Raw genomic sequence first — 23,238 nt, 5'->3', positions numbered from 1 at the left:
CCCGGTGGTTAGAATGTGGTATTGCAAGCTTACTCTGCCCAGTGCCATCAGTTCAATCTTGACCAGTTCAAGGTTGACTCAGCCTTCCGTCCTTCCGAGGTTGTTAGAATGAGGACCCAGATTGTTGGGGGCAAGAGGCTGACTCTGTAAACCGCTTAGAGGAGGCTGTAAAGTGGTATATAAATCTAGAGAGGGCAGTAAAGCACTGTGAAGTGGTATATCAGTGCTATTGCTATTTTCCTTCCTTCCTTCCTTCCTTCCTTCCTTCCTTCCTTCCTTCCTTCCTTCCTTCCTTCCTTCCCCCCCTTCTAGTGGGTAGAATGCAGTATTGCAGGCTGGCTCTGCCCATTGCCAGCAGTTCAATTTTGACCAACTGGCTCAAGATTAACTCAGCCTTCTGAAGTGGGTCAAATGAGGACCCAGATTGTTTGGGGGCAAGAGGCTGACTCTGTCAACCGCTTAGAGGGGGCTGTCAAGCACTGTGAAGCGGTATAGAAGTCTAAGGGCTGCTGTCACGGTGGGCGAGGTCTACCTGGGCGCACTTCCCTGGCAAGGGATGCTCTCCTGCTCTGCGGTCCTTGCGCTGTCGGCAGGGAAGCCAAAGGGCCCACCGGAATCGCTGGGGTCAGGATGGTCGCCCCCCCCCCTTCCCCCCCGGCCATCGGGACAGCTTCTCTGCCGCTTCCGCCCGCAGGCAACCTTTGCACCTTGGAGAACGAGAGGCGCGTGGTCTGCAGGGAAGCCTGGGAGAAGCTCCAGCGCTACTTCCGGAACGCCCCGGAGTTCCCCAGCAGCAGAGACTCCTGCTCCCAGTGCAAGGTGTGTGTGTGGGGGGCTTCACAGGGAGGGAGGGAGGGGAAAAAGGGGACCCCCCCTCCCCCCAAAAGCAAAGTTGAGCACGGAGGAGTCACGGGAGCAGCTCCGGAAGCCGACGGTGCATGCATGATGCCCCCATGAAGCTTTGCTCCAGGAAGGCAATTTGGGGGGTTCCTTCTTGGGGGGTCTTGAAACCTAGAGGGGCCTTTCCTTCCTTGGAAGGCTCAATCCCCCCCCCCCACCCCGCACCTCCCGACATCCTAAAAGCTTGTCTTCCTGCAGATTCTGGAGCGGGAAGGGGAGGAGAACGAAGCCCTGCACAAAATGATGGCCGGGGAGCAGAAGGCCAGCCTGCCCCACCTCTTCCAGGACAAGAACCGGCCCTGCCTCAGCAGCTGGCCTGAGGTGGGGGAGACTGGGGGGCGTTGGGGGCTGGGGGAGGGGAGGGAGGGCAGCGACTCAAGTCTCTGGCCAAGATGTATCGCTGGGGGTGGGGTGTGCCCAGTTAAGTGAGGGAACCAGTGTGACCGTTGACGTCTCTCCTCCAGCCCTGTAAATTGGCAGCCACAGCAAAAATAAAAAAAAGCACGATTCAGCTGTGCTTTGCAAGCAGCAGGGTTGGCTGAATTGCGCACGCACACACACACACACACACAGTGCAGCCTAGAGGTCCTGTGGGGTCCTTTGGGAGCAGGAGGGTGAGGTAGCATCTCCCTGGAGTGCTTCTGGCTTTGCTTCCCCCTTTAAAACAAAAAACAAAAAAAATGGCTTCGGGAGCCCTGAGTGATGAAATCTCTTTCCTCAGGAGGTGGGAGAGCTCTATGTGGTCTCCAGGTTCTTCGTGGAGGAATGGCGGAAGTTTGTGAAGTGAGTCTTCCTCCTTTCTCCTCCTCCCTTCCTCCTCTTCCTCCTTTCTCCTCCTCTTCCCTTCCTCCTCTTCCTTCCTTCCTTCTTATTCTCCTCTGTTCCTCCTTTTCTTCCTCCTCCTTCCTTCCTTCTCATTCTCCTCCCTTTCTCCTTCTCTTCCTCCTTTCTCTTCCTTCCTTCCTTCTCATTCTCCTCCCTTTCTCCTTCTCTTCTTCCTCCTTTCTCTTTCTTCCTTCCTTCCTTCCTTCCTTCCTTCCTTCCTTCCTTCCTTCCTTCCTCATTCTCCTCCTCCTCCTTCTCTTCTTTTTCCTTTCTCCTCCTCCAACCCCACTCCCTTCTAGCACTGATGATCATCCCTACTTGGGTTATGAAATGTCCTGAAGAAAGCAACCAAGCTCAGAAAGCACCAAGGACCCAACAGATCTCTCCTCCCCTCCTCCTCTCTTGCATGTAGGGCAGCCCTCATGGGAACAGCTTCCCCATCCCCTCCCATCCTTTGGTTTTCCAGTTCTCTCTCTCTCTCTCTCTCTCTTTCTCTCTCTCTCTCTCTTTCTTTCTCTCTCTCTCTCTCTCTCTCTCTCTCTCTCTCTCTCTCTCTCTCTCTCTCTCTCTCTCTCTCTCTCGTGTGCCCCTTCCTTTCTCTCTCTCTCCCCCCCCCCCCCCCCCCCCCCCCCCCCCCCCCCCCCCCCCCCCCCCCCCCCCCCCCACCCCTTTCCATTGTACTCACATGTCCCTCCCCCTTTTCCCCTTGCCTTCCACTAGGAGGCCCACTCGATGCAGCCCCGTCTCTTCCGTTGGAAACCGGGAACTGCTCTGCCCCCATGGAGGGCTGATGTTCACCGTTGCGTCCATGATCAAGGATGACTCCAAACTGTGAGTGTTTTCCTTTACGGCGCCTTTCCCCCGGAGGTTGGAGAGAAGAGCCGAATGGCTGAAGGCACGGGGAGTGGGGGGGGGTGTCTCCATGGCTCCAGCAGCGTACCACACACAGAGAGACATACACGCAGCCCAGACAGCTGTTCTGACCAAGGCTTCCTGACATCGTAATTAAGCACACACTTAGTTAAAACAACTCTTGTTTTATTTCAACGCTGGGAATTATGTGCATTCCCAGCTGGTAATGAGTCCTAAACAGTCCCCCGAGATAAGCACCCACCTTTCTCTCCTTTGAATTGCTCCCAACAACTAAAGTGCCAAATGAACTCTAAAAAATCAACCAAAGTATAAAGTCCACACAGAGCTTCAAGGTTTAATCCTAACAGAGCGAACGACTTTGCTTTCTGCAAAGGTTTCTCTACCTTTGCCTGTCCTTTATATCTTATGGGAGGGACAATCACCTCCCAGCCTTATCCCGAGTGGCCCCTTTTGTCTTAGCTGTTCTTGCCTTCTGACAGCTCTGCGCACACACGCACTGGGAGCAGGCTCCCCTGGTTCCTCTGCCTCGCTGCTGCCAGACTCTGGAGGCCCCACTCCCAGGTGGTCCTGGCCCCACCTCTGCATCGGACGCAGGATCCTCGTCTGAGTCCTCCCCAGACTCCTGGATTGGTCCTTGTTCTTCCCCACTGTCCAATTCCGCTGCCGTCTGCACCGTCTGCCGGCGAGCCACAACGCCAGCCTGTGCGCAATGCAACAGCCTTCCCCCGCTCCTCGACCCTTCCCTGGCGATTTGTATTTGGCATGGCCGTCCCTGCTGTGGGGATCCAGAGGTCAGCGTGGCCGTGGCTGGCCTTTGAGAGAAAACAGCAGGTTCTGCTTCTTTGGCACAGTATAGCTCTGATATGGCCCGACGAATGGGAAAAGATCCGAAAGCTTTTCGTGGTGGATCACGCCATCCGAGTCATCCGGAGGGAGGCCCCCCAGGAGAGCGCTGAGCGGCTGCTGTACATGACGGAACCTGGTGAGTGAGTGATTGGAGGGTGTGTGTGTGTGTGTGTGTAGGGAAGTGGACACATTGGCATCCCGTGCGCTGTTCCCTGGCTTCTCTCCAGGGATCCCACTTCCGAAGCAACCTGGCGGGCAGCTGCGTGCTACGGGCAGCTACGTGCTACGGGCAGCTGCGTGCTACGGGCAGCCTCTCTGCCAGGACTCCTCAGGGCACACATGAGCTTTGCAGGGGTGAAGAAGCGTTGGTGGCGGGCCGTGTCTCCTTCCTTTCCCCCCTGATTTGCCAAGGGGGCCTCTGCATGTCCCCCTTAATTCTTCCGCATCCATCCCAACCCTCCTCACTCTGATCTGGCACGTTGTAATTCCAAGGACCACCGGAGGGACTTTCAACTCTTCTTTTTTTTTTTGCCCTGCCGCGACAGTCAGTTCGACGGGCTGAGTGTCAACTCTTAAATATTTCTACGGTCTTTTTAGAGTTGCCAACAGAAAGGGAAGGGGGGGAAGGGGTTTGAAAGAGCTGTGCGGCAGCTTGGAAGTCAGCGCATCCCGTACATAGTTTTTCAAAGATAGTAACTGGGTGACTGAAGTTTCTGCCAGGCAAAATTCTAACTGGAGGACACGATCGATGACTCTGGGCTATGGATGTGTCCCATTGGAGAATATGGATTAGGATACCCCCAGGGGGTGGGTGGGGGGATACCAGGGTCAAGGGTGACAATGAATGATGTGTCTCAGAGTCGGCTACACCCAGGCAGTCATGTTAACTCCCAATAAATCCTTTGGAAGTTTTGCAAGTTTGGCTCGAGACTCATGATTTAATTGGGGGGTAACTGCCGGAATCCTGACAGCCAGCTGACTCTGAGATCTTGCAGAGCACACAGGGTCTTGGCCAAGATGGACTCCCCCCAACCATTCCTCCTTGCGCTCTCTCCCCTCCCCCCCTTTAGACCTGTGCCTGGATTGCCGAGAAGGCCTGTTGTACCAGCAGCAGCGAGACCTCCGCGAATACACCCAGGCCACCATCTACGTGCGGAAAGTGGTGGACGATAAAAGGTTGGTTTTCCCTCCCTCCTCTTCAGCCAGGGGGATTCGGCGCCAGGAATGCTGGGAACGGGGGAATGGATGCTCTGCTCTTGGCAGTTCAAAGCCCTCCCTCCCCTCCTCTGGGCCGGGCTCTTAGCCGAGCACTCAGTGGGCGTTTCTGCTCCATTAGGATGAACGGAGAGCCCGAAGCAGACCCGGTTCTGCTTTTATTCTTGAGCGGTTTTGTAAGCCCTTCCTTCAAGGGTGGAGGGGGGGGACTATTCATTAACGGCCAGGTTGCTTCTTTGATGTCGCCATCAGCAATTCTCTTAAAAGCGTAGAAGAAAGGGTGGGGGATCCCTCCCATTCGTTAGATGCATGTCCCAACGGCAGCTCCAGGCCTTGGCTTTGTCCACGGTAACTGCATGCCACACACCCCCACACACCCCCAATTCAAAGCCAGGCAGGGGTTTAAGTTGGGGAGGGGGGCAGTGGGGCGGGGGGCTTGGTCCCTTCTGGCTGTTTCCCACAGTGCACTTTCTAGAAAACCTGGACCTCTCTTGCTTGCACAGCCCTGTGTTCCAAAGTTGCTTTTTTTCCCCCCGCAAGAGACCAACTGGGCTTTCTCTGAAGATGTTTTGCTTCTCAGCCAAGAAGCTTCTTCAGCTCTGAATGGAAGAAGCTTCTTGGATGAGAAATGAAGAGTCTTGGAACAAGAGCTGAAGAAGCTTCTTGGACGGGAAGCAACAATTACGACCTGGATTGACTGAGAATCTCTACATAGACAGCCCTGTTGGGGGTGTATCCTCGTTTTTTGAGCCTAGACCCCAAGCTTCCCCGGGGGGTTTGTTATTAGTTGAGTCCAGCTCTGTTCCACTCTGTGTGAACATTCAATTCCAGAGAAGAGAAGAGAGTAGAAATAGAATGAAATAGGGAACTTAATAGTATATAGAATAGAATATGGAATGGAATGGAATAAGGGAAGAGAGAAGGAGAACAGAATAGAGTAAAGTAGACTAGAGTAGGTATAAACAATAGAATAGAATAGAGAATAGGAATAGAAAAGGGGAATGGAATGGAATAACAGAATAGAAAATAGAATATAATACAGTATAGAACAGAATAGAGTAATGAAAGAATAGGAATAGAATAGAATATAGAACAGAACAGAACAGAATAGAATAGAATAGAATAGAATAGAATAGAATAGAATAGAATAGAATTCTTTTATTGGCCAAGTGTGATTGGACACACAAGGAATTTGTCTTGGTGCAAATGCTCTCAGTGTAAATAGAATAGAATAGAATAGAATAGAATAGAATAGAATAGAAGGAGGGAAGAAGGAAAGAGAACAGAATAGAATAGATAGAATAGGAATGGAATGGAATAGAATAGAATGGAATGGAATAACGGAATAGAAAATAGAATAGAAATACAGAATGGAATAGAGTAATGAAAGAATAGGAATAGAACAGAATACTAACTTTATTGTCACCTTGAATGTACATTAATTGGCATACCTTGAAGTGAAATTTCTTTGTGTGCACCTCTCAAAAGGGTCACCGCCTCCAATACACACTACCTAATATAACAGAAATAGACAAATATATACAGATAAATAAAGAATTATGCCTATGCCCACAAATACCATGAGAGGAGGTTAAGAGCACTTCCTGTCTCTCCTCTCCGTCCCCCGCCTGGTATTCTCCCTCACCCACCCAACCCAGGTCATGAAGGAAGCCGCTCCAGAGCTGAACATGAGCAGCTCAGAGGCCGAAGAAGAGAGGGAAGAGGCCAGGGCAGAAGGGGAGCACGATCCAGATTTCAACCAGGTAAGTTCTGGTCTGGGCGAAATGGAAGCGGTTCTCCAGCGGCTCTGAATTCTCAACCGGAGTCTCTCCTCTGACGCGTCTGGGCGAGTGGGAAGACCCTGGACAACGTGGTGAGGGAGGCGGCATGGCCGTGTTTAGAGGCAGCTTAGTGTTCGTGTTAAACCGGGTTAAAACGGAGGGGGGAGATTTGTCAAGGGGAAATGGAGGGGGGGGGGTGTCCCCTGTGATCCAGACTCCGATTGCCCTGGGCAGCAGCACCAGCAGCTCCCATGCTGTGGGTCACCTTGAGGGTTCCCAGGAGGCATCTACAGGTAGTCCTCAACAACAGTTCGCTTGAGTGACCTTTCGAAGTTACAATCCAGTTTTGGTCACTACACTATAAAAAAAAGAGGTTGAGATGCCAGAAAAAGTGCAGAGAAGAGCAAACAGGACGATGAGGGGACTGGAGGATGAAACCTGTGATGAACGGTTGCAGGAACTGGGCCTGGCTGGTCTAGTGAAGAGAAGGACCAGGGGAGACAGGATAGCGGTCTTCCAATAATTGAAGGGAGAGGGAGAGAAAGAAAAGGAAAAAGAGAAAGGAAGGAAGGAAGGAGAGAAAGAAAAAAGAGAGAAAGAGAACAAAAAGGGAGAGAAAGAGGAGAGAGAAAAAGGAAGGAAGGAGAGAGAGTGACGGGAGGCTAAAACATACGATGAACAGTTGCAGGAACCGGGCCTGGCTGGTCTAGGGAAGAGAAGGACCAGGGGAGACAGGAGAGCAGCCTTCCAATATTTGAGGGGCTGCCCCAGAGAGGAGGAAGGGGGTCAAGCTATTCTCCAAGGCACCTGTAGGCCAGACAAGGAATAATAGATGGAAACTGATCAGGGAGAGATTCAACCTGGAAATAAGGAGAAATTTTCCAACAGTGAGAACAAGCAACCTTCAGAACTTGTGGGAGCTTCATCACTTGAGACTTTCAAGAAGACATTGGACTGCAACCTGTCAGAAATGGTGTAGGGCCTCCCGCTTGGGCAGGGGGTTGGACTAGACGACCTACAAGGCCCCTTCCAACTCAAATTATCTGTTAATCTGTTACGAGGGCACTTGAAAAAGATGACTTACGACCGCTTGTCACCCTTAACGACTGTTTCGGCATCTCCATGGCCCCCTGATTTACGTTCGGATGCTTGGCAGCCGACTCGCATTTATGACAAGTCCCGGGGTCCCCTTTGGCAACCCTTCTGATTAGCGAAGGCGAAAGCAGGTTCGCTCAGCGGCCGGGTTGCTAATCTTAACAGCCGGAGCGAATGTGGACAAGAACCGGCGTAAAAATGGGGCAAAACTCCCAGGACAAACTTCTCCCCATGCAACATAAGTGTTGGGCTCCATTGTTCGTCTTAACTCGAGAACTGCCTGTCTTGATCTGTACAGTGGATTTTCCCAAAAGGGAAGAGGGGAGGGGTGAAAGCAAAGGGCCCGGCAGGTTGGGGTAAGAGCTAGGTTGGGACGAGTTGGGGAAGACTTTCCCTCCCCTACCCCACCCCGCTGTAATCTCTTCCCTCTCCCAGGCGAACAGCAACGCCAAGCGGCAGAAAGTCGCCCACCCGAACTCCGTGGCCTGTGAGAAGCAGGGCATCCGGCGCAGCACCCGCCACAGGAGGATACGGGGGGAGAAAGCCCTCCTCGTCTCCGCCAACCAGACGCTGAAGGACCTGAAAATCCAGGTGAGGCCGCGCTTGTGGCTGCAGCCTCCCTCCTGCCCGTGCGCAGAGGGGGGCCCCCTCCGTTAACTCAGAAGGAGCGTTGCAAGCTGCCCGCAGCGTTGAGGCCCGTTCTTCCTGGCCTTCTGGCCGTTCAGGAGACACGGAGTGCCGAGGGGAGGGGTTGGAGTTCTGCAGGAGAAAGATACAGTGATGGGTTCCCGGGTGGGCAGGCCCTCCCTGCGGAGAAGCTCACTGTGACGACCCAGGGTGGGATACAAAAGCAACACAGTCACACAGACAGGTGGAAGTCCCTTTAATTCTTTCAACTTTGGCTTCAAAGGTCCAATTATCATTGACTGGAGACAAAAAACTCCCCCACAAACAGTTGCGAAAAGGAAGCACTTCCGTTCAAACTCAAAATACATATAAATTATAAATAGGAAAAAAAAAAACACAAACCACACTGGAGCAATTAATGAGACAAGGCAGGATAAGGGCTTGAAGACGTCCACAGATATCGAAATACACACACTTGGGAAGGACGCCAGGACTCAGAACTGAAAGACTAGAATTATTTCCACGCTTTGCTTCCAGCCCTGGTCCGTGCGCGGTTTCTCCTTTTAAAACAGTCCTCACAGCTGCAGCCCATGAAGGGGATCAGGACCCTTTCCTCCCCCCGTAGACCACGCCATTCACGTTTCTCCCTTCTCCGCTCCTCCCTGCGTGCCCTAGGACGAAGAGGGGATGGGCCTGGGTCTTCCTGTGAATGTCCAGCCGGCCTGTGCCCTTGCCCAATTTCCTCCACAACCTCCGGAGCCACACTCCCACTCCCCGTTGGCTGTTCCTCCTCCTCCTCTCCCTCGGAGTCAGATTCTAACGGGCGTGTGACACTCACCTGTTCCAGTAAAGCAGCCACGTGTCGGCGTTGCACTCGTAGAAAGCAAAACTCCGAGGCAGGGAAGAAATTCCTCACGGAACAGTTGATGGGTTACATCCTATCGGCACGACTGGGGAAAGCCGACTCTGAAAGTTTCCCACGGCTTTCCCCTAATTAAAAAGTCTAAAAAGTTTTCCACTGGTCCCTGGTCCAATCATGCTGTCCAATCCAGTCGCGGGCCGGTTGCTTGGTTACTTGGCTCCTCCCCTGGCCAGCCCCCTGTGAGAATGTCCTTGGTTCCCACAGGAAAGCTTTTACTGTTTTGGCTACACAATTGAGCTATTTCCCCACCCACCCACCCACCCTCGGTTTATGTGGCCACCCTGAAGCCCCCACCGAGATGGCCTCGGCCAGGTTCGCTCGGGTCGACACCATGTGTGTGTGTGTGTGTGTCTTTGGTGCAGATCATGCATGCTTTCTCCGTGGCTCCCTTCGACCAGAACCTCTCGATCGACGGGGCGGTGCTGTCCGACGATGTGGCCACGCTGGGCAGCCTGGGGGTCACTCCCGAGTCCGTGGTTCTGTTGAAGGTGAGCGAGGCGCAGCCCTCGATGCAGCAGGGACTGCGGTGGGCTCTCCCAGTGGTGCCTTTCCCTCCCACCTCCCCACCCCCCAAGCTGCTCTGCTTCAACTCAGAGGCTCAGCTGGAGGTCCCCATGGGGGGGTGGGGGTCTCTTCCTCTCGTAAGGGCGTTGCAAAAGTTGGGGGAAGGGGGGGCAACTTTCTCCCCATCTTAAAAACCCCCGGTTTTCCCTCCCCAAAATCAGGCGGATGAGCCAATCGTGGATTATGCAGCGATAGACGACGTTATGCAAGGTAAGCTTCCCTCCTCCGGCATTCCTGGTTTCCCCACCCGCCAAGCCCTGCGGGGGGGGGGGGAAGGAATGGGGTGGGGGCAGGGGGCAGAGGCCCCGAATTTTCCTCCCAGCCTGGTAGAGAGCGGTGGGCTCTGGAGGCTCCACTGAACTGCCTCTCTCTTCCTTTCCCAGTCTCCATTCCGGAGGAAGGCTTTAAAGGTAGGTCGGCCTCCCCCTCCCTCCCCCTCCTCCTCAGACCCAAACCCCCTCCCTCCTCCTAGTGCATCTTGGAGAACCCTTTCAATCGGAGCCAGCCCGCCAAAAAAGCCAATGAAATCCTACCCTGCATTAACCAGAGGGATAGAATCAGGATCAGGTGAACTGTTAATGCCACTTTATAAGGCCACCCTTGGAAGACTTAACACCCAGTTTCGGTCTCCACGATGTAAAAAAAAGAGGTTGAGGCTCTAGAAAGAGTGCAGAGAAGAGCAAGAAAGAGGATTAGGGGGACTGGAGGCTAAAATATATCAAGAACGGTGGCTGGAATTGGGGATGTGTAGTTTGATGAAAAGGAGGACTAGGGGAGACATGATAGCGGTCTTCCAGTATCTCAGGGGCTGCCCCAAAGAAGAGGGAGTCAAGCTATTCCCCAGAGCACCTGAGAAGGCAGGACAAGAAGCAACGGATGGAAACTAATCAAGGAGAGGAGCAACTTAGAACTAAGGAGGAATTTCCTGACAGGGAGAACAATTAATCAGTGGAACAACTTGCATCTAGAAGCTGTGAATGCTCCAACACTGGAAGTTTTTAAGAAGAGATTGGATAACCATTTGTCTGAAATGGTACAGGGTTTCCTGCCTAAGCAGGGGGTTGGACTAGAAGACCTCCAAGGCCCCTTTCCAACTCTTGTTGTTATTCTATTCTATTTCCAGGGACGGGTCTCCTTGGACACTAACCTTCGTCCTTCGGCCAGCCGGCCACTCCTTTTGAAATAGCCAGGAATGGAAAGGATTTGGGCCCTCTGGGGGAAAAGCGAACTCAAAAGACCGGCCCGAGGGACCCCATTCGGCCATGGCTGCCCCCCAAGAGGCCTTGCCTTGGTGCACATCTGTGGGGAGCGAGAGGACTCCCAGAGGGGAGCCCCCACTTTGGGGGGTCCCCCCTCAAAAGCAGCTCTATTCACTTTTTTTACAAGCGGAGGAGGAAGCCAATGATGGTGAGCCTCGACCTCCTGGGACCGCGTGGGAAGCCCCACGTCAGACACCCCCCCCACCACCACCACCCCGAACTCCTGGAGAAAGTTGCAGCCGGCGGGAGCGGAGAGCCGGGCCCTCCTTCCGGACCCCTTCCTCCTGCTTTTTGGGGGCCACTGTTCCTGCACAGAAGGAGCAGCACCCCCCTTCCTCCCTTCCCCAAATCCGGGGCCTTTTCTTGCAGGACAGCTGCAGCGTCTCTGACCGAGGAGGGGCTTCGGGGGCCCCCCAAAGTTTGCAGCCGCTTCCCCAGTTCTTTTTGCCCCCGCCCCAAAGCAACGGAGGCCCCGGGGTGTGTGTGTGTGGGTGTTCCTGTGGTGGTGGGGTGTCGTCTTTTTGTTTTAATTTCAATTTTTGTTTGCCACACCTTCCCAAGCTTGGCCAGCCGGTGGACAAGCCCTCAGCATCCTTGTTGTGGGGGGAGAGAGAGCCAAAGGGGGAGATATTTTTTTGGGGGGGGGGAAACAGAGGCTTTGACATCTCAGCTGTCACTCCAGGCCCGTTTGCCATAAATTGGGGAGGGGGGCGCAGCCCAGCAAGGCAGGTTCCTCCTCCTCCAGAGCCTCCCTTTCCCAGAAGTGGGTGGGTGGGTGGGGAGGAATGGATCCTGCTGAGTTTTGCAGCTCTTCTCGGAAGCGAAGAGGGCAGGGTTGGGTTTCTCTTGGCGTGCCCTCCCCTTCCCCAGCCTTCCCCCCTTCCTTGGCTGCCAACCTGTCTCCCACCCCCCATCCTGGCCTTAGTCTCTCTCTCTCTCTCTTGGGCCAGCCTCCTGGATGGAAGGAAAAGTCCTATTAAGGCCCCAGGAGAGCCGATTCCATTACGGTTGAGTGTCGGTGGAAGGGTTGGAGGCTCCTTGAGTCTGGGAGAGGGAAAGGGGGGAGACAAGCCCTCCCACCCACCCGCCTTCCATCACCCCCCCGTCTGCCTGCGCTGCAAAAGTTTTTGGGAATAGAGCCTTATTAAAAGTATGTACATGTGGTCAGTTCCGTCGTCTTTGTATCTGTACTACCTTGCATAAAAATTGTCCCCCGTTCTTCCCCCAAACGCAGCTCTTCAGGCATCGGCTCTGATTTTTTTTTTTTTTTTTAAAATAAAATATTATTTTAAAATCTCTCTCTGGATCGGGCTTTTAAAGGGGGTCAAACTGACCACCCTGCCCTCCTACCTCCCTTCACTCTCTGCCACTCCTTTAGGGCGATGCAGTCAAAAATTCTCCTCCCGTGTGAATTACAAGCAGCCGGTTGGTACTCGGCCTCTTGGCCAGGCTGGCGCCAGGTGTGGGCGAGTCGAGGAGGAAGGTTGGGCCGGGGAGAGAGAGACGCTCCTGGACATCCGTTGGTTGGTTCTTGGGGAAAGTCCGTTTGGATTGCCTCGGAGGGTCTCTCGAGCCGATCTGGGCTGGAAATCGCCCCATGAATGATCGATCGCTAGCCGCTTGGCATAAAAGCAAGACGCTTTGAGAATAGTATTTTGGGACGGAGAGCTTTAAAGTCTTTTTATTTGTAACTCCCACTAAGGATGGGCATCGCTGCCATTTTCTGTTGGCCAAACGGGGGTTTTGTGGGCAAAGGGCTTTGCGGAAGGCAGATGCCCGCCTTCTTTGCCCCCCTTGTTAAAGACAACACCCGTTCTCAGGCTGCTGCTGGCCTTCCCCCCCCCACCTCCTTCCTATTTGCAACCCCCCCCCCTCCGTCCACCTGCCAGGGACGGTGCAAAGTCTGTCAGCCTCTGCGTGGGCGGCCATCCATCCTCGGCCCTTTTTCATCACGTTGCCTGGAGCCCGGCGGCGGTACGGACAAGGACGATGGGAGGAGGTGCCATCCCAGGTCTGAACGGTGCCAAGGTGATGCTGCGGCTTCTCTTCAGCCCAAGTTTGGGTCTTGAGTTTGTGGGGGGGGGGAAATGGGTGACCTCCCAGGAAGAGGGACGAGGGGTGTGGGTGGGTGGGGGCTGCTCAAGAATGGTGGGGAGAATTTGGATGCCCTCTGGATTTCCCTTTCCTGCAACCTCAGCCAGGTCTCTTGGAAAAATAGGTGTGTGTGTGTGTGGATAATGATGATGATGAACAGTTGCTAGGTCCTTGGTTAGGACTCAAGGTGTTGAGCTATCAACCAGCCCCAAAGGCTGTGAATCTCACTAAAGTTTAAATAATAGTAATAATAATAATTAATAATAATAATAATAAATCTACCTTAACAGTTCTTAGGTCCTTGGTTAGGACTTGAACTGTTAAGTTTTTACCAGGCCCAGACTGAATCAAAGATTAACCAATAATAATAATAATAATAATAATAATAATAATAATAATCTACCTTAACAGTCCAGACTGAATCAAATGGAAGATTAACCAATCATCATCATCATCAAAAATAATAATATCCACCAGCCAATAATAGCAGAGAGGCTGGGAGACTATCCGGAGGGTGGGTAGCACTTTGCCTTCCTCTAAATCGGCTGGATTTGGACCCAATGAGGACTAGAACCTTTAAGAAAAAAAAAAGCAATTCGTCTTTCAGAAGCACACTTTTATTTCATGCAGAAAAGGGGAACCCGAGGCTGGCTAAGGAGGCCTCTAGGGCGACCCCCCGCCACAAACGTTCCCCGTTTTCCCTCCCCTTCCCCAACCGCCCCTGCTCCCACCGGCCCCATAAACCCAGCGGCCTGCCAGGCTCTTTCCAAAGGGCGCCCCGGGACCGGTGGCAGCGCGTTCCGCAGGGGCCAAAGACCCCCCGCACTTCCCTCCCTTTTCCCTTCCCGAGAGGCGGGGACGAGCGTCTCCAGGCGCGCGCGCGTGCGCGTCCCTCCTGCCTGCCGGCGCCGCCCCCTCCTCCTCCTGCGGCGGGCGTCCAATGGGCACGCGCGGCGGCGGCGGCGGGTGAGGGGGGGTTCCTTGCGCGCGAGGCGAGAGCGGCTCCTTCCCGGCTCGGCGCGCGCCGCCGCCGCCGCCGAGTGAGAGGAGACGAAAAAGCGGCGGCCGTCTGGCGGGCGGGCGAGCGAGCGAGCGGACCGCGTCCTCCGGTAGGTCTGCCCGGCTTTCTGCTCCGGGCTCGCAAGCCCTCGAAAGCCGTCCTCCGCCGGGCCCCGGGGCCGAGGGCTTGGGACGTTTGGGCACGGGAGGCGCGCGGAGACGGGCGCTTCCTTCCCCCACCCTCCCACCGCCCCTCGGGGCAGGAGAGAGAGAGAGAGACAGAGAGGGGGGAAAAAACTGCCCCCTCCCCATCCACCGCCACCCTCCCCAGCCCTCCAGCTTCTCTCCCCCTCTCCCCTCCGGCCCTTCTCCCCTCCCCAGCCGTATCCTGGAGGGCGAGGGCCAGGTTGGCATCCGCGGAGGGGGCTCTTGCCGGACTCCCCCCGCCCCGGCCCTCCTTGCGCTGGCAGAGACGGGGAGGAAGGAGGGGAGGGAGGGGGGCTCTTTCTAGGAACGGGGTCTGCGTTGCCAGGGCGCCTCCGAGTCTGGCCGGCAGCCAGGCTGGAGGATCTCCCGGGGCCCCACGGAGTCCTGGGCATGTGTGTGTGTGTGTGTGTGTGTGTGTCCTCTCCCCTCCGTGGCCAGCAAGCCCCTCGCCAGCCTTTCCCTCCCCCCCAATCCCGCTTCCCTAGGCAGGCAGGCAGGCGCTGCGCTCGGCGGGGGAGCGGGCATCGGGAGGGGTGGGGGAGGCGCTGCGGGCGGAGGAGGCGACGGAGGGGCCGGGAGGAGTGGGCAGCAAAGGGTCGGGGGTGGGGGGTGAGGCTGCAGGAGGATGTGGGGGGACGGACTCGGAGTGACACCCCAAGGTTGAACAGGACACCCCCCCCAAGGTTGCCTAGGAGTGTGGTAGGGGGCGTCTTCCTCCTTCTCCTCCCCCCGTTGTTTGGGCAAGGGCACGGAAGGTTGTGCCAGGTAAGAAAGCTTCAATAGAGCTGCATCATCCTGGATGTCTGGGGCGGGGGGTTTGCGTGTGGGCAAGGGGGGGCAAGGAGGAAGAGGAAGAAGTCGGGGTGGGGGGACACCCTGCCAGAGAAACCCCGTGCCCTGCCTGTCTTGCTTTGCCACCTGACCCCCCCAGGCCTCGTGCCCCTCCCCCGATGCTTCTCCCTGCTGCACTTCTACGGAGGAACGGGGGGCTGTCTGTGTCCTCCCCCTCCCCTCCTGGCAGGAGGAAGAGGGTGGCAGAGATGCCTGCTTGCGGGTGGCACTCTTGGAAAAAGTCCCCCACAACAGGGGCCCTCTGCTTTTTCGGCCCTTGCCCAAGGTTTAGCTTGCCCAAAGGATGCCATTCCAGGCTCTCCTACCCCTGTGCCCAGGGTCGCCTTGGCCCTCCCTCTGCCGCCTTGACCGCTTCCCCTCCCCGCTGTGGGTTCTTCGCTCTCCTTCCCTTTCTCCTCCCCAGTTCCTTGTTATTCGGCTCCCAGCTTCCCTTCTGCCTTCTCTGCCAGATTTGGAAAACAGTGGCCCACATTCCCCCCCCACCCATACCCCTTGCGGGCTTCACACCTCCTACCAACCACCCGCTACCCTGCAGCCTGGCAAAGTTTCTGTGCCAGGCTTTGTCTCCCAGAAAGGAGGAGGTGGTGCCAGCTCTGCCTCATCCGGATCCGTCACGAGCTCATTAGCCAGGCAGCCTGTTCCGTGCCTCAGTCTTCCCATGGGAGACACGGATGTCAGATCCACGAAGGATGGGGGGGGGGGTCTCCAACCTTGGCTACTCGAAGACTAGTGGACGTCAACTCCCAGTCGAAGGGAGTTGAAGTCCACAAGCCTTCCAGTTGCCAAGGCTGGAGACCCCGAATTGTGCCTTCGCTGTGTCACTTATGATGTTGGAGTGGCACCTCTGCCCAGGGCCACTGGTGGGTCACAGAGATGCCCACACCTGGGCTCGGTTTGTGGGGTCCTCTGTTTAAAGCGGCTCTGAGTTTAAACCTCACAACCGGGAGTTGTTATCGGCTTCGAGGAGCTTTGTGTGTTTCGCCTAAAGCAGAGGTGTCGAACTCAAGGCCCGGGGGCTGGCTGATCTGGCCCGGGGGCTATTAAATCTGGCCCATAGGGCCACTCTGGAAACTGCAAGGGACTGGCCCGCGGTGCCAGTGAAAACGGAGCTCCCAAACTTTATTTTTGCTGGCGGAGTGCTTGTGCCGACCCGGCCCGCCAGAGGTCAAACACAACCCCTGATGTGGCCCTCAATGAAATCGAGTTTGACACCCCTGACCTAAAGAGAAGGGAGCCCTCGGTTCGTCCCCAGGTCCAAGGCAGAGCTGTTGGGAGTGTTGAACCCAGAGCCACTTCTCTCTGCCTGTTCTGATCCATCATCGTCCCCTTTCCAGAACCCCTTTTCTGGCCTCCGTTGTGTGACTGGGACAGAGATTGTGTTTTTCTAGGAAGAGGAACGCGCCTTTGTGTGCACGTGTTAAGACCGTGGGTGGGTGGGTGTGCACGGATCCCCACCGGGTGTGCTCTGGTGCCTCGTTTGCACGACAAAACCTGTTGCTGGGCTGAGCGGAGGCGCATCTCAGATTCTTGGGGTGGGTAGGAGAGGCACAAGCATGTGAAGAAGCGTGTGGCTGCAGGTAACACAACTTGTGGGAAAGGACGCTGTCCACGGTGCTACTCGCCCGCCTGCTGCCTCTGCTGCCATGCTCCAGCTGGAGCAATGCCCGGCATTCTCCAGGAGAGGGCGCTTGCTGACTGGGAGCCGGCCATGCTGCCCATCTGATGTCTACCTCCTAAAACAGGGGGAGGCTTCAAATACTGACAGCTTTTAAGACTGGTGGACTTCAACTCCCAGGATTCCTCCTCCTCCAGGCATGTTAGCTCAGGGATTCTGGGAGGTGAAGTCCCACAAGTCTTCAAACTTGCCAAGTTTGAAGGCCCTTGATATAGATGATTAACAGATAGCTATAGATATTGATTAGAGAGACAGATGATAGATAGATAGGGGAGAGAGAGAGAGATGATAGATGATAGATAGATAGATAGATAGATAGATAGATAGATAGATAGATAGATAGATAGATAGATAGATAGATAGATAGATGATGATAGATAGATAGATAGATAGATAGATAGATAGATAGATAGATAGATAGATAGATAGATAGATGGATGATAGAGGGATAGAGGGATAGAGCTATAGATGTTATAAATTAGAGACAGGATATATAGATAAAGATAATGATTAACAGATTGATATTGATTAGAGGCAGATACAGATAGATAGGGAGAGAGAGAGAGAGATGGATGATAGACAGATAGAGATAGACAGAGCTATAGATGTTATAAATTAGAGACAGGATATATAGATAGATAAAGATAATGATTAACAGATTGATATTGATTAGAGGCAGATGATAGATAGATAGATAGGTAGATAGATAGATGGATGATAGACAGAGAGATAGATAGATAGATAGATAGATAGATAGATAGATAGATAGATGATAGATAGGTAGGTAGATAGATAGATAGATAGATAGATAGATAGATAGATAGATAGATAGATAGATGCTAGATAGATGCTAGATAGATAGATAGATAGATAGATAGATAGATGTTAGATAGATGATAGATAATGATTAACAGATGGATAGATGGATGGATGGATAGATAGATAGATAGATAGATAGATAGATAGATAGATAGATAGATAGATAGATAGATAGATAGATGATAGATAGATAGATAGACAGACAGACAGACAGATAGATAGATAGATATCATAGATATCAAAACTTGACAGCTTTAAGACTTGTGGACTTCAACACCCAGGATTCCCCCTCCAGGCATGTTAGCTCAGGGATTCTGGGAGTTGAAGTCCACAAGTCTTCAAACTTGCCAAATTTGAAGACCCTTGTCCTAAGGGGAGGCTGGCAAAGTCACAACTTCTGAAGTCGGGGGCTTGGGTGGCGGGGGCTGGTGCTGTCTGTGGGGCCAAGCCTTCTGGGGAGTGTGTTGGGGGGGATTTTGGATGTCTTAAAGAGGCAGGACATGATTCTCCTTGTTTAGTGGTGCTTTGATGACGAGGGAGGGGAGGTTATTCCCCCCTCAGCATAACATTTTGGTGGGGGAGGGTTCCCATTGCTTGGGAGTGCATGGGCTACGATGCCCCTGCACGGGGAGCCCCTCCAGGCCTCCCATTTGTGCATGTTGGTTTGACCCCCCAAAAGGCTGCTTAGGAAGGGAGCTTGGACTAGAACAAGGGTCTTCAAACTGGGCAAGTTTGAAGACTTGTGGACTTCAACTCCCAGAATTCCCGAGCCAACATGGACTGGAGGAGGAATCCTGGGAGTTGAAGTCTTAAAGTCGCCGAGTTTGGAGACCACCCCTGGACTAGAATCAAGCTGTGTATATTTGGGGTGGGGGGAGGTTTCCCGATCATTTTTTTTTTCTCAGTATATGCAAACACGTGTGTAATAGACGCGTTTCAGGAGCGAAAGAAAGGCACTCTGCACATGTTGAAGAGCCTATGCTGTAGCACCTTCTCTGCTGTAAGCCGAGGGTAGGGTGGGCTCCTCTCGCCCTGTTCCCCGGGGCCGTCTCCCTTCTTGGGTCTGGGGTCTTCCCACCGCCCTTCCCGGCCTCCTATTTGTGCCCTCCCGCCTGGTGAAGGGATGGAGGGGACGGTTTGAACCCCTTGCACAGTCGGAGGAAAATCCTCTCTTCCCCCCACTGCCCTACACACACACACACACACACACACACACACACACACACACACACACACACACGGTCCAGGCCCTCCCACAGCTGCTTAGGGAGCGAGGGAGGAGAGAGGTTTCCTGGGAAGGCGCTAGCAGAGACTGGCACCGGCCGAAGTTCAGGGCGGCTGAGTGGCCCGCCTCTGCCCTCCGGGCATGCTGGCTGGCTGGCAAAGCGGGCTCTCTCGAAGCGAGTGCCCTCAGGCTGATCTGCAGCCGCCCAACCAGTTTGGGTTGGCGGGAGGGGCCAGCCGGGCCCTCCTCCCCTTTCCCGGCTGGGCTCCAGAGCTCTGCTGCGGGCAGCGCCACCCCAAGCCCCGAGCCAGGAAGGCCGGGATGGGGTCCCGCAAGCGGAGCTTCACCTTCGGGGCCTACGGCGGTGAGTGGGGGAGGGGTTGGAGGGCGGTGTGTGTGTGTGTGTGTGTGTGTGTTTGCATCCCTGGGCGGGCGGGGGGTCTGTTTCCCACCCACTACTACCACCCGCACCTCCCCGGCTAGGCTGCTGTGCCCGGCCTCGGTCATCCCTTCTTTAAAATAGGCTTGTCCTCTCTCTCTCTCTCAATCTCTCCTGTCTCTTTCTCTCTCTCTCTCTCTCTCTCTCAATCTCTCTCTCAATCTCTCCTGTCTCTTTCTCTCTCTCCTCTCTCTTTTCTCAATCTCTCTCTCTCAATCTCTCCTGTCTCTTTCTCTCTCTCTCTCTTTCTCAATCTCTCTCTCTCTCTCTCTCTCTTCTCAATCTCTCTCTCAATCTCTCCTGTCTCTTTCTCTCTCTCCTCTCTCTCTTTCTCAATCTCTCTCTTTCAATCTCTCCTGTCTCTTTCTCTCTCTCTCTCTTTCTCAATCTCTCTCTCTCTCTCTCTCTCTTTCTCAATCTCTCTCTCTCTCAATCTCTCCTGTCTCTTTCTCTCTCTCCTCTCTCTCTTTCTCAATCTCTCTCTCTCAATCTCTCCTGTCTCTTTCTCTCTCTCTCTCTCTCTCTTTCTCAATCTCTCTCTCTCAATCTCTCCTGTCTCTTTCTCTCTCTCTCTCTCTTCTCAATCTCTCTCTCTCTATCTCTCCTGTCTCTTTCTCTCTCTCTCTCTCTTCTCAATCTCTCTCCTGGTGCTGTGCCGATTAAACCGCAATTAAGGCAGTTCACAAACCTGTTAAAAGAGGGCATTCCCCACCCTTCCCTGATCGCGGGCGTCCCTGGCAGAAAACAGTACCCACGGCTGCATCTAGTCGCACCCTGCGGGGAAAGCGGGCAGTTGGCCCCAAACTGGCCTTTTTTTTTTTAAAGGGCTGAAGGAAACTCCCCCCCCCCCGTTAAACCCCCTCCCCTTACACAAATGGAGGGGTGCTTCTGTAACTCTTCTGTTCCTCCCACCCTCCCAACCAGCTGCTAGAAAAATCCTTTGTCCCTTTCGGACTTGAGTTTGTCCCGCTTGCGGTTTGAGCTGCTTCTCGCTCTGTGCCCCCCCCTCCACCTCCCCCTCCCCCAAAGCCGCCTCTTCTCCTGGGACAAGGCATCTCCTGTTCTGGGGAATTTCCTCCGTGGGAGTGGGCCCGAGCTGCCCCATTTGGTGGGGGGGGTAGTCCATTTACTTGCGGGCTTTCTGATTGGTTGACCCTCTGCATACGAATAGGGAAAAAATGGGCAGGGGGCTGCTGTGACACACACACACACACCACTTCCAGGCCAGCTACGAGAATGGGGGGGCTAGTAGTGGAGGGTTGATGTGCTTCCTCCTCCTCCACCCCCCCCCCCGAAGTGATGCTGTCTGGTTCATCCATCTGAATCACCTCGTGGCCCCCCCTCCCCGCCCCCAATTTATTGATTAATTGATTGATTGATTGAATTTATATCGCCGCCTATTCCACCGCGGCGGCTCGAGGCGGCTTACAGAATCTAAAAACCAGATTTAAAGTAAAATGAAGGGGAAAAAAAGAATCAAATAAATGAATAAAGGACAAGAGAACGAAAGCTGGAAATAAATTAAGAAATCACACACACACACACACACACACACACACACAACCCAACTCCCACCTCCCCTGCCTCGACGACAGCAAACCACACAAGCCATTGGATGGGCTCCATCCCAGTCCTAGTTGGCAGAACCAGAATGGGGGCCGTTCTAATCTCTTGGATAGAGAGGGAGCCACCACGAAGAAGGCCCTTCTTCTGGATCCCACCAGGTGGATCTCCCTCTTGGGGAGGGGACCCCCAACATCCCCTGCCTCCTCGCTCTAATTTAACTCCCCTTTGGCTTCCAGGTGGGCAGGGGGCGGTATTTTGATGCCAGGAGGAGCAGGGGAAGGGGTTTTGTGCCCCCCAAACAATGCCCCCCCTCTTTCGTCACCCACCTGGGCTCTGCCGTAAGTCCCACCTGCTGGGGAGGGGGGGTCCCATTCCCCCCACCCGCCCACACACACACACACTTCCCTTCCTGTGAATTCCTGTAACGGTGCAGGGACCGGCTCCTTCTCATCCTCCGTATTCTGTACCAGGAGGAAGGTGGACTGCCGCTGAGAGTGGAGGCTCTCCACCAATCCTCACACACACACACACACACACACACACACACCCACACCCATGGAAAAAACAGAGGAGGAGGGAGGGAGAGGGAGAGGGGAGCTTCCGGCCAGAAGGCTGCAGAGCTGCGGGTGCCCGCTTCCCAGATGGTTCAACCCCAAACAGGACGACCGGTTCTTGGGCCGGCTGAACTGGTTTAAGATTCGGGCTAAGGAAAAACGCCAAACAGGCCTTGTTTGTTTTCCAGCCTTTGGTCCACACTGGGGCTGGGGATGCCGCTGTGCCAAGATGGTGGGGTGAGGTGGGGTGGGGAAGGAAGGGGGAGAGGAACGGTGGAGGCCCCACGGAGGCAGCTGGAGGATGGCTTGGCATTCCTTGGCATCGCTGGGCTCCGGGGCTGAAGCGGCTGCCTGATTTCTCTCTCTCTCTCCCCCTCCCCTCAGGGTGGACAAGACAACCACCTACCCCTGGAGCCTGCGGTGAGTACCACCCCAGCCACGGGCAGGCAGGGAGCCCGGGCTTGGCACCAGGGGGTGGGTGGGTGGGTGGGTGGGCAGCGTGCGCTCTCATCTTTCCGTCGGAAAAGCTGGCACAAGCTGGCATCAGGACTTCTGCCCTTGGCCAGGCTGAGAGAAGGCAGTGCCAGGGCCTGGGGTTCCTGGATGCCCAGGGGGCACTGCTGAGTTGGTACATCCACTCTCCAAGGAACACCCCAAGCTCCCACCCCCCCACCCCCAAAAATAATCTTCCTTCCCTTTTGTGGAGGCATCTTTTCCAAATCACAAAATGCTTTTGTTCTCTCCTGCTGGAGATGCATCTCCTGTCACCCTGTCTCTCCCTCTCTTCTCTCTCTCTCTCTCCCCTCCTTCCCTCTCCCTCTCTCTCTCTCTCTTCTCTTTCTTCTTCTCTCTCTCCTCTCTTCTCTCTTCTCTGTCTCTCCCTCCCTCCCTCTCCTCTCTCTGTCTCTCTGTCTTTCTCTCCCTCTCTCTCTCTTCTCTGCTCTCTGTCTCTCTGTCTGTCTGTCTCTCCCTCCCTCCCTCTCTCTCTCTCTCTCTCTCTCTCTGTCTTTCTTCTCTCTCTCTCTCTCCCCCTCCCTCCCTCTCTCTCTCTCTGTCTCTCTGTCTTTCTCTCTCTCTCTCTCTCTCTCTCTGCTCTCTGTCTCTCTGTCTGTCTGTCTCTCCTCCCTCCCTCCCTCCCTTCTCTCTCTTCTCTCTCTCTGTCTTTCTTCTCTTCTCTCTCTCCCCCTCCTTCCCTCTCCTCTCTCTGTCTCTCTGTCTCTCCCTCCCTCTCTCTTCTCTGCTCTCTCTGTTTCTCTCTCTGTCTGTCTCTCCCTCCCTCTCTTCTCTCTGTCTCTCCTCTCTCTCTCTCTCTCTGTCTCTCCCTCCCTCTCTCCTCTCTCTCTCTGCTCTCCCCTCCTTCCCTCTCCTCTCTCTCTCTCTCTCTGTCTGTCTCCCTCCCTCCCTCTCTTCTCTCTCTTCTCTCTCTGTCTGTCTCCCTCCCTCCCTCCCTCTCTCTCTCTCTCTCTCTCTGTCTGTCTCTCCCTCCCTCTCTCCTCTCTCTCTCTGTCTCTCCCCCTCCTTCCCTCTCCTCTCTCTCTCTCTCTGTCTCCCCCTCCTTCCCTCTCCTCTCTCTCTTCTCTCTCTGTCTGTCTCTCCCTCCCTCCCTCTCTTCTCTCTCTCCTCTCCTGCTATGTCTCTGTGCTCCTGATACATTTTTGGTTTTTTTTTGCTGCTCTCCAAGAATTCCTCCTGCCAAAGTTGGCCCTGAGCTGCCTGGGGGACACTCCCCTGCCTCCCCCCCCCCGAGTCCTGAGGGAACAATCCAAGCCTCTCACGGTCCTGGTTGGCGCGATGCCCGCCTGAAGTGCCGCTAGGATGCCCTTGCCAGCCTCGCGTGAAGGAAGCATCTGTTGCTTGGCTTTGGGAGGGGCCTGGAAGGCTGCCCCCCCCACCCATAACTA

The 23,238-nt window shown here is 54.6% G+C and overlaps 1 protein-coding gene and 1 long non-coding RNA gene across 2 annotated transcripts in view; both read left to right on the top strand.

Moving 5' to 3' along the window:
- USP48 (ubiquitin specific peptidase 48) overlaps positions 1 to 12,069 on the top strand; it is a 29,621-nt gene extending 17,552 nt beyond the window's left edge. The window contains 12 exon segments of the mRNA XM_087944685.1: positions 695 to 819; positions 1,099 to 1,221; positions 1,622 to 1,683; positions 2,446 to 2,556; positions 3,450 to 3,580; positions 4,515 to 4,619; positions 6,316 to 6,422; positions 7,971 to 8,126; positions 9,447 to 9,572; positions 9,810 to 9,858; positions 10,032 to 10,058; positions 10,772 to 12,069. Coding sequence (XP_087800811.1) covers positions 695 to 819; positions 1,099 to 1,221; positions 1,622 to 1,683; positions 2,446 to 2,556; positions 3,450 to 3,580; positions 4,515 to 4,619; positions 6,316 to 6,422; positions 7,971 to 8,126; positions 9,447 to 9,572; positions 9,810 to 9,858; positions 10,032 to 10,058; positions 10,772 to 10,794 — 1,145 coding nt within the window. The 3' untranslated portion in view covers positions 10,795 to 12,069.
- Positions 12,070 to 13,993: 1,924 nt separating this feature from the next.
- The window catches only part of LOC148129415 (uncharacterized), a 10,054-nt gene continuing 809 nt past the window's right edge, over positions 13,994 to 23,238 (top strand). Inside the window, exons 1-2 of the long non-coding RNA XR_015745520.1 lie at positions 13,994 to 14,110; positions 21,722 to 21,757. This is a non-coding gene — a long non-coding RNA (uncharacterized LOC148129415). The remainder of the gene's footprint in view (positions 14,111 to 21,721; positions 21,758 to 23,238) is intronic.

The sequence above is a fragment of the Notechis scutatus genome, chromosome 16 (assembly GCF_049901735.1).
Source record: "Notechis scutatus isolate UNSWTSFEM ecotype Mainland chromosome 16, rNotScu1.2, whole genome shotgun sequence".
In the NCBI taxonomy this organism is placed as follows: Eukaryota; Metazoa; Chordata; class Lepidosauria; order Squamata; family Elapidae; genus Notechis; species Notechis scutatus.
The sequence above is the reverse complement of the archived record's forward strand: the minus strand, read 5'-3'. Positions and strand labels throughout refer to the sequence as shown.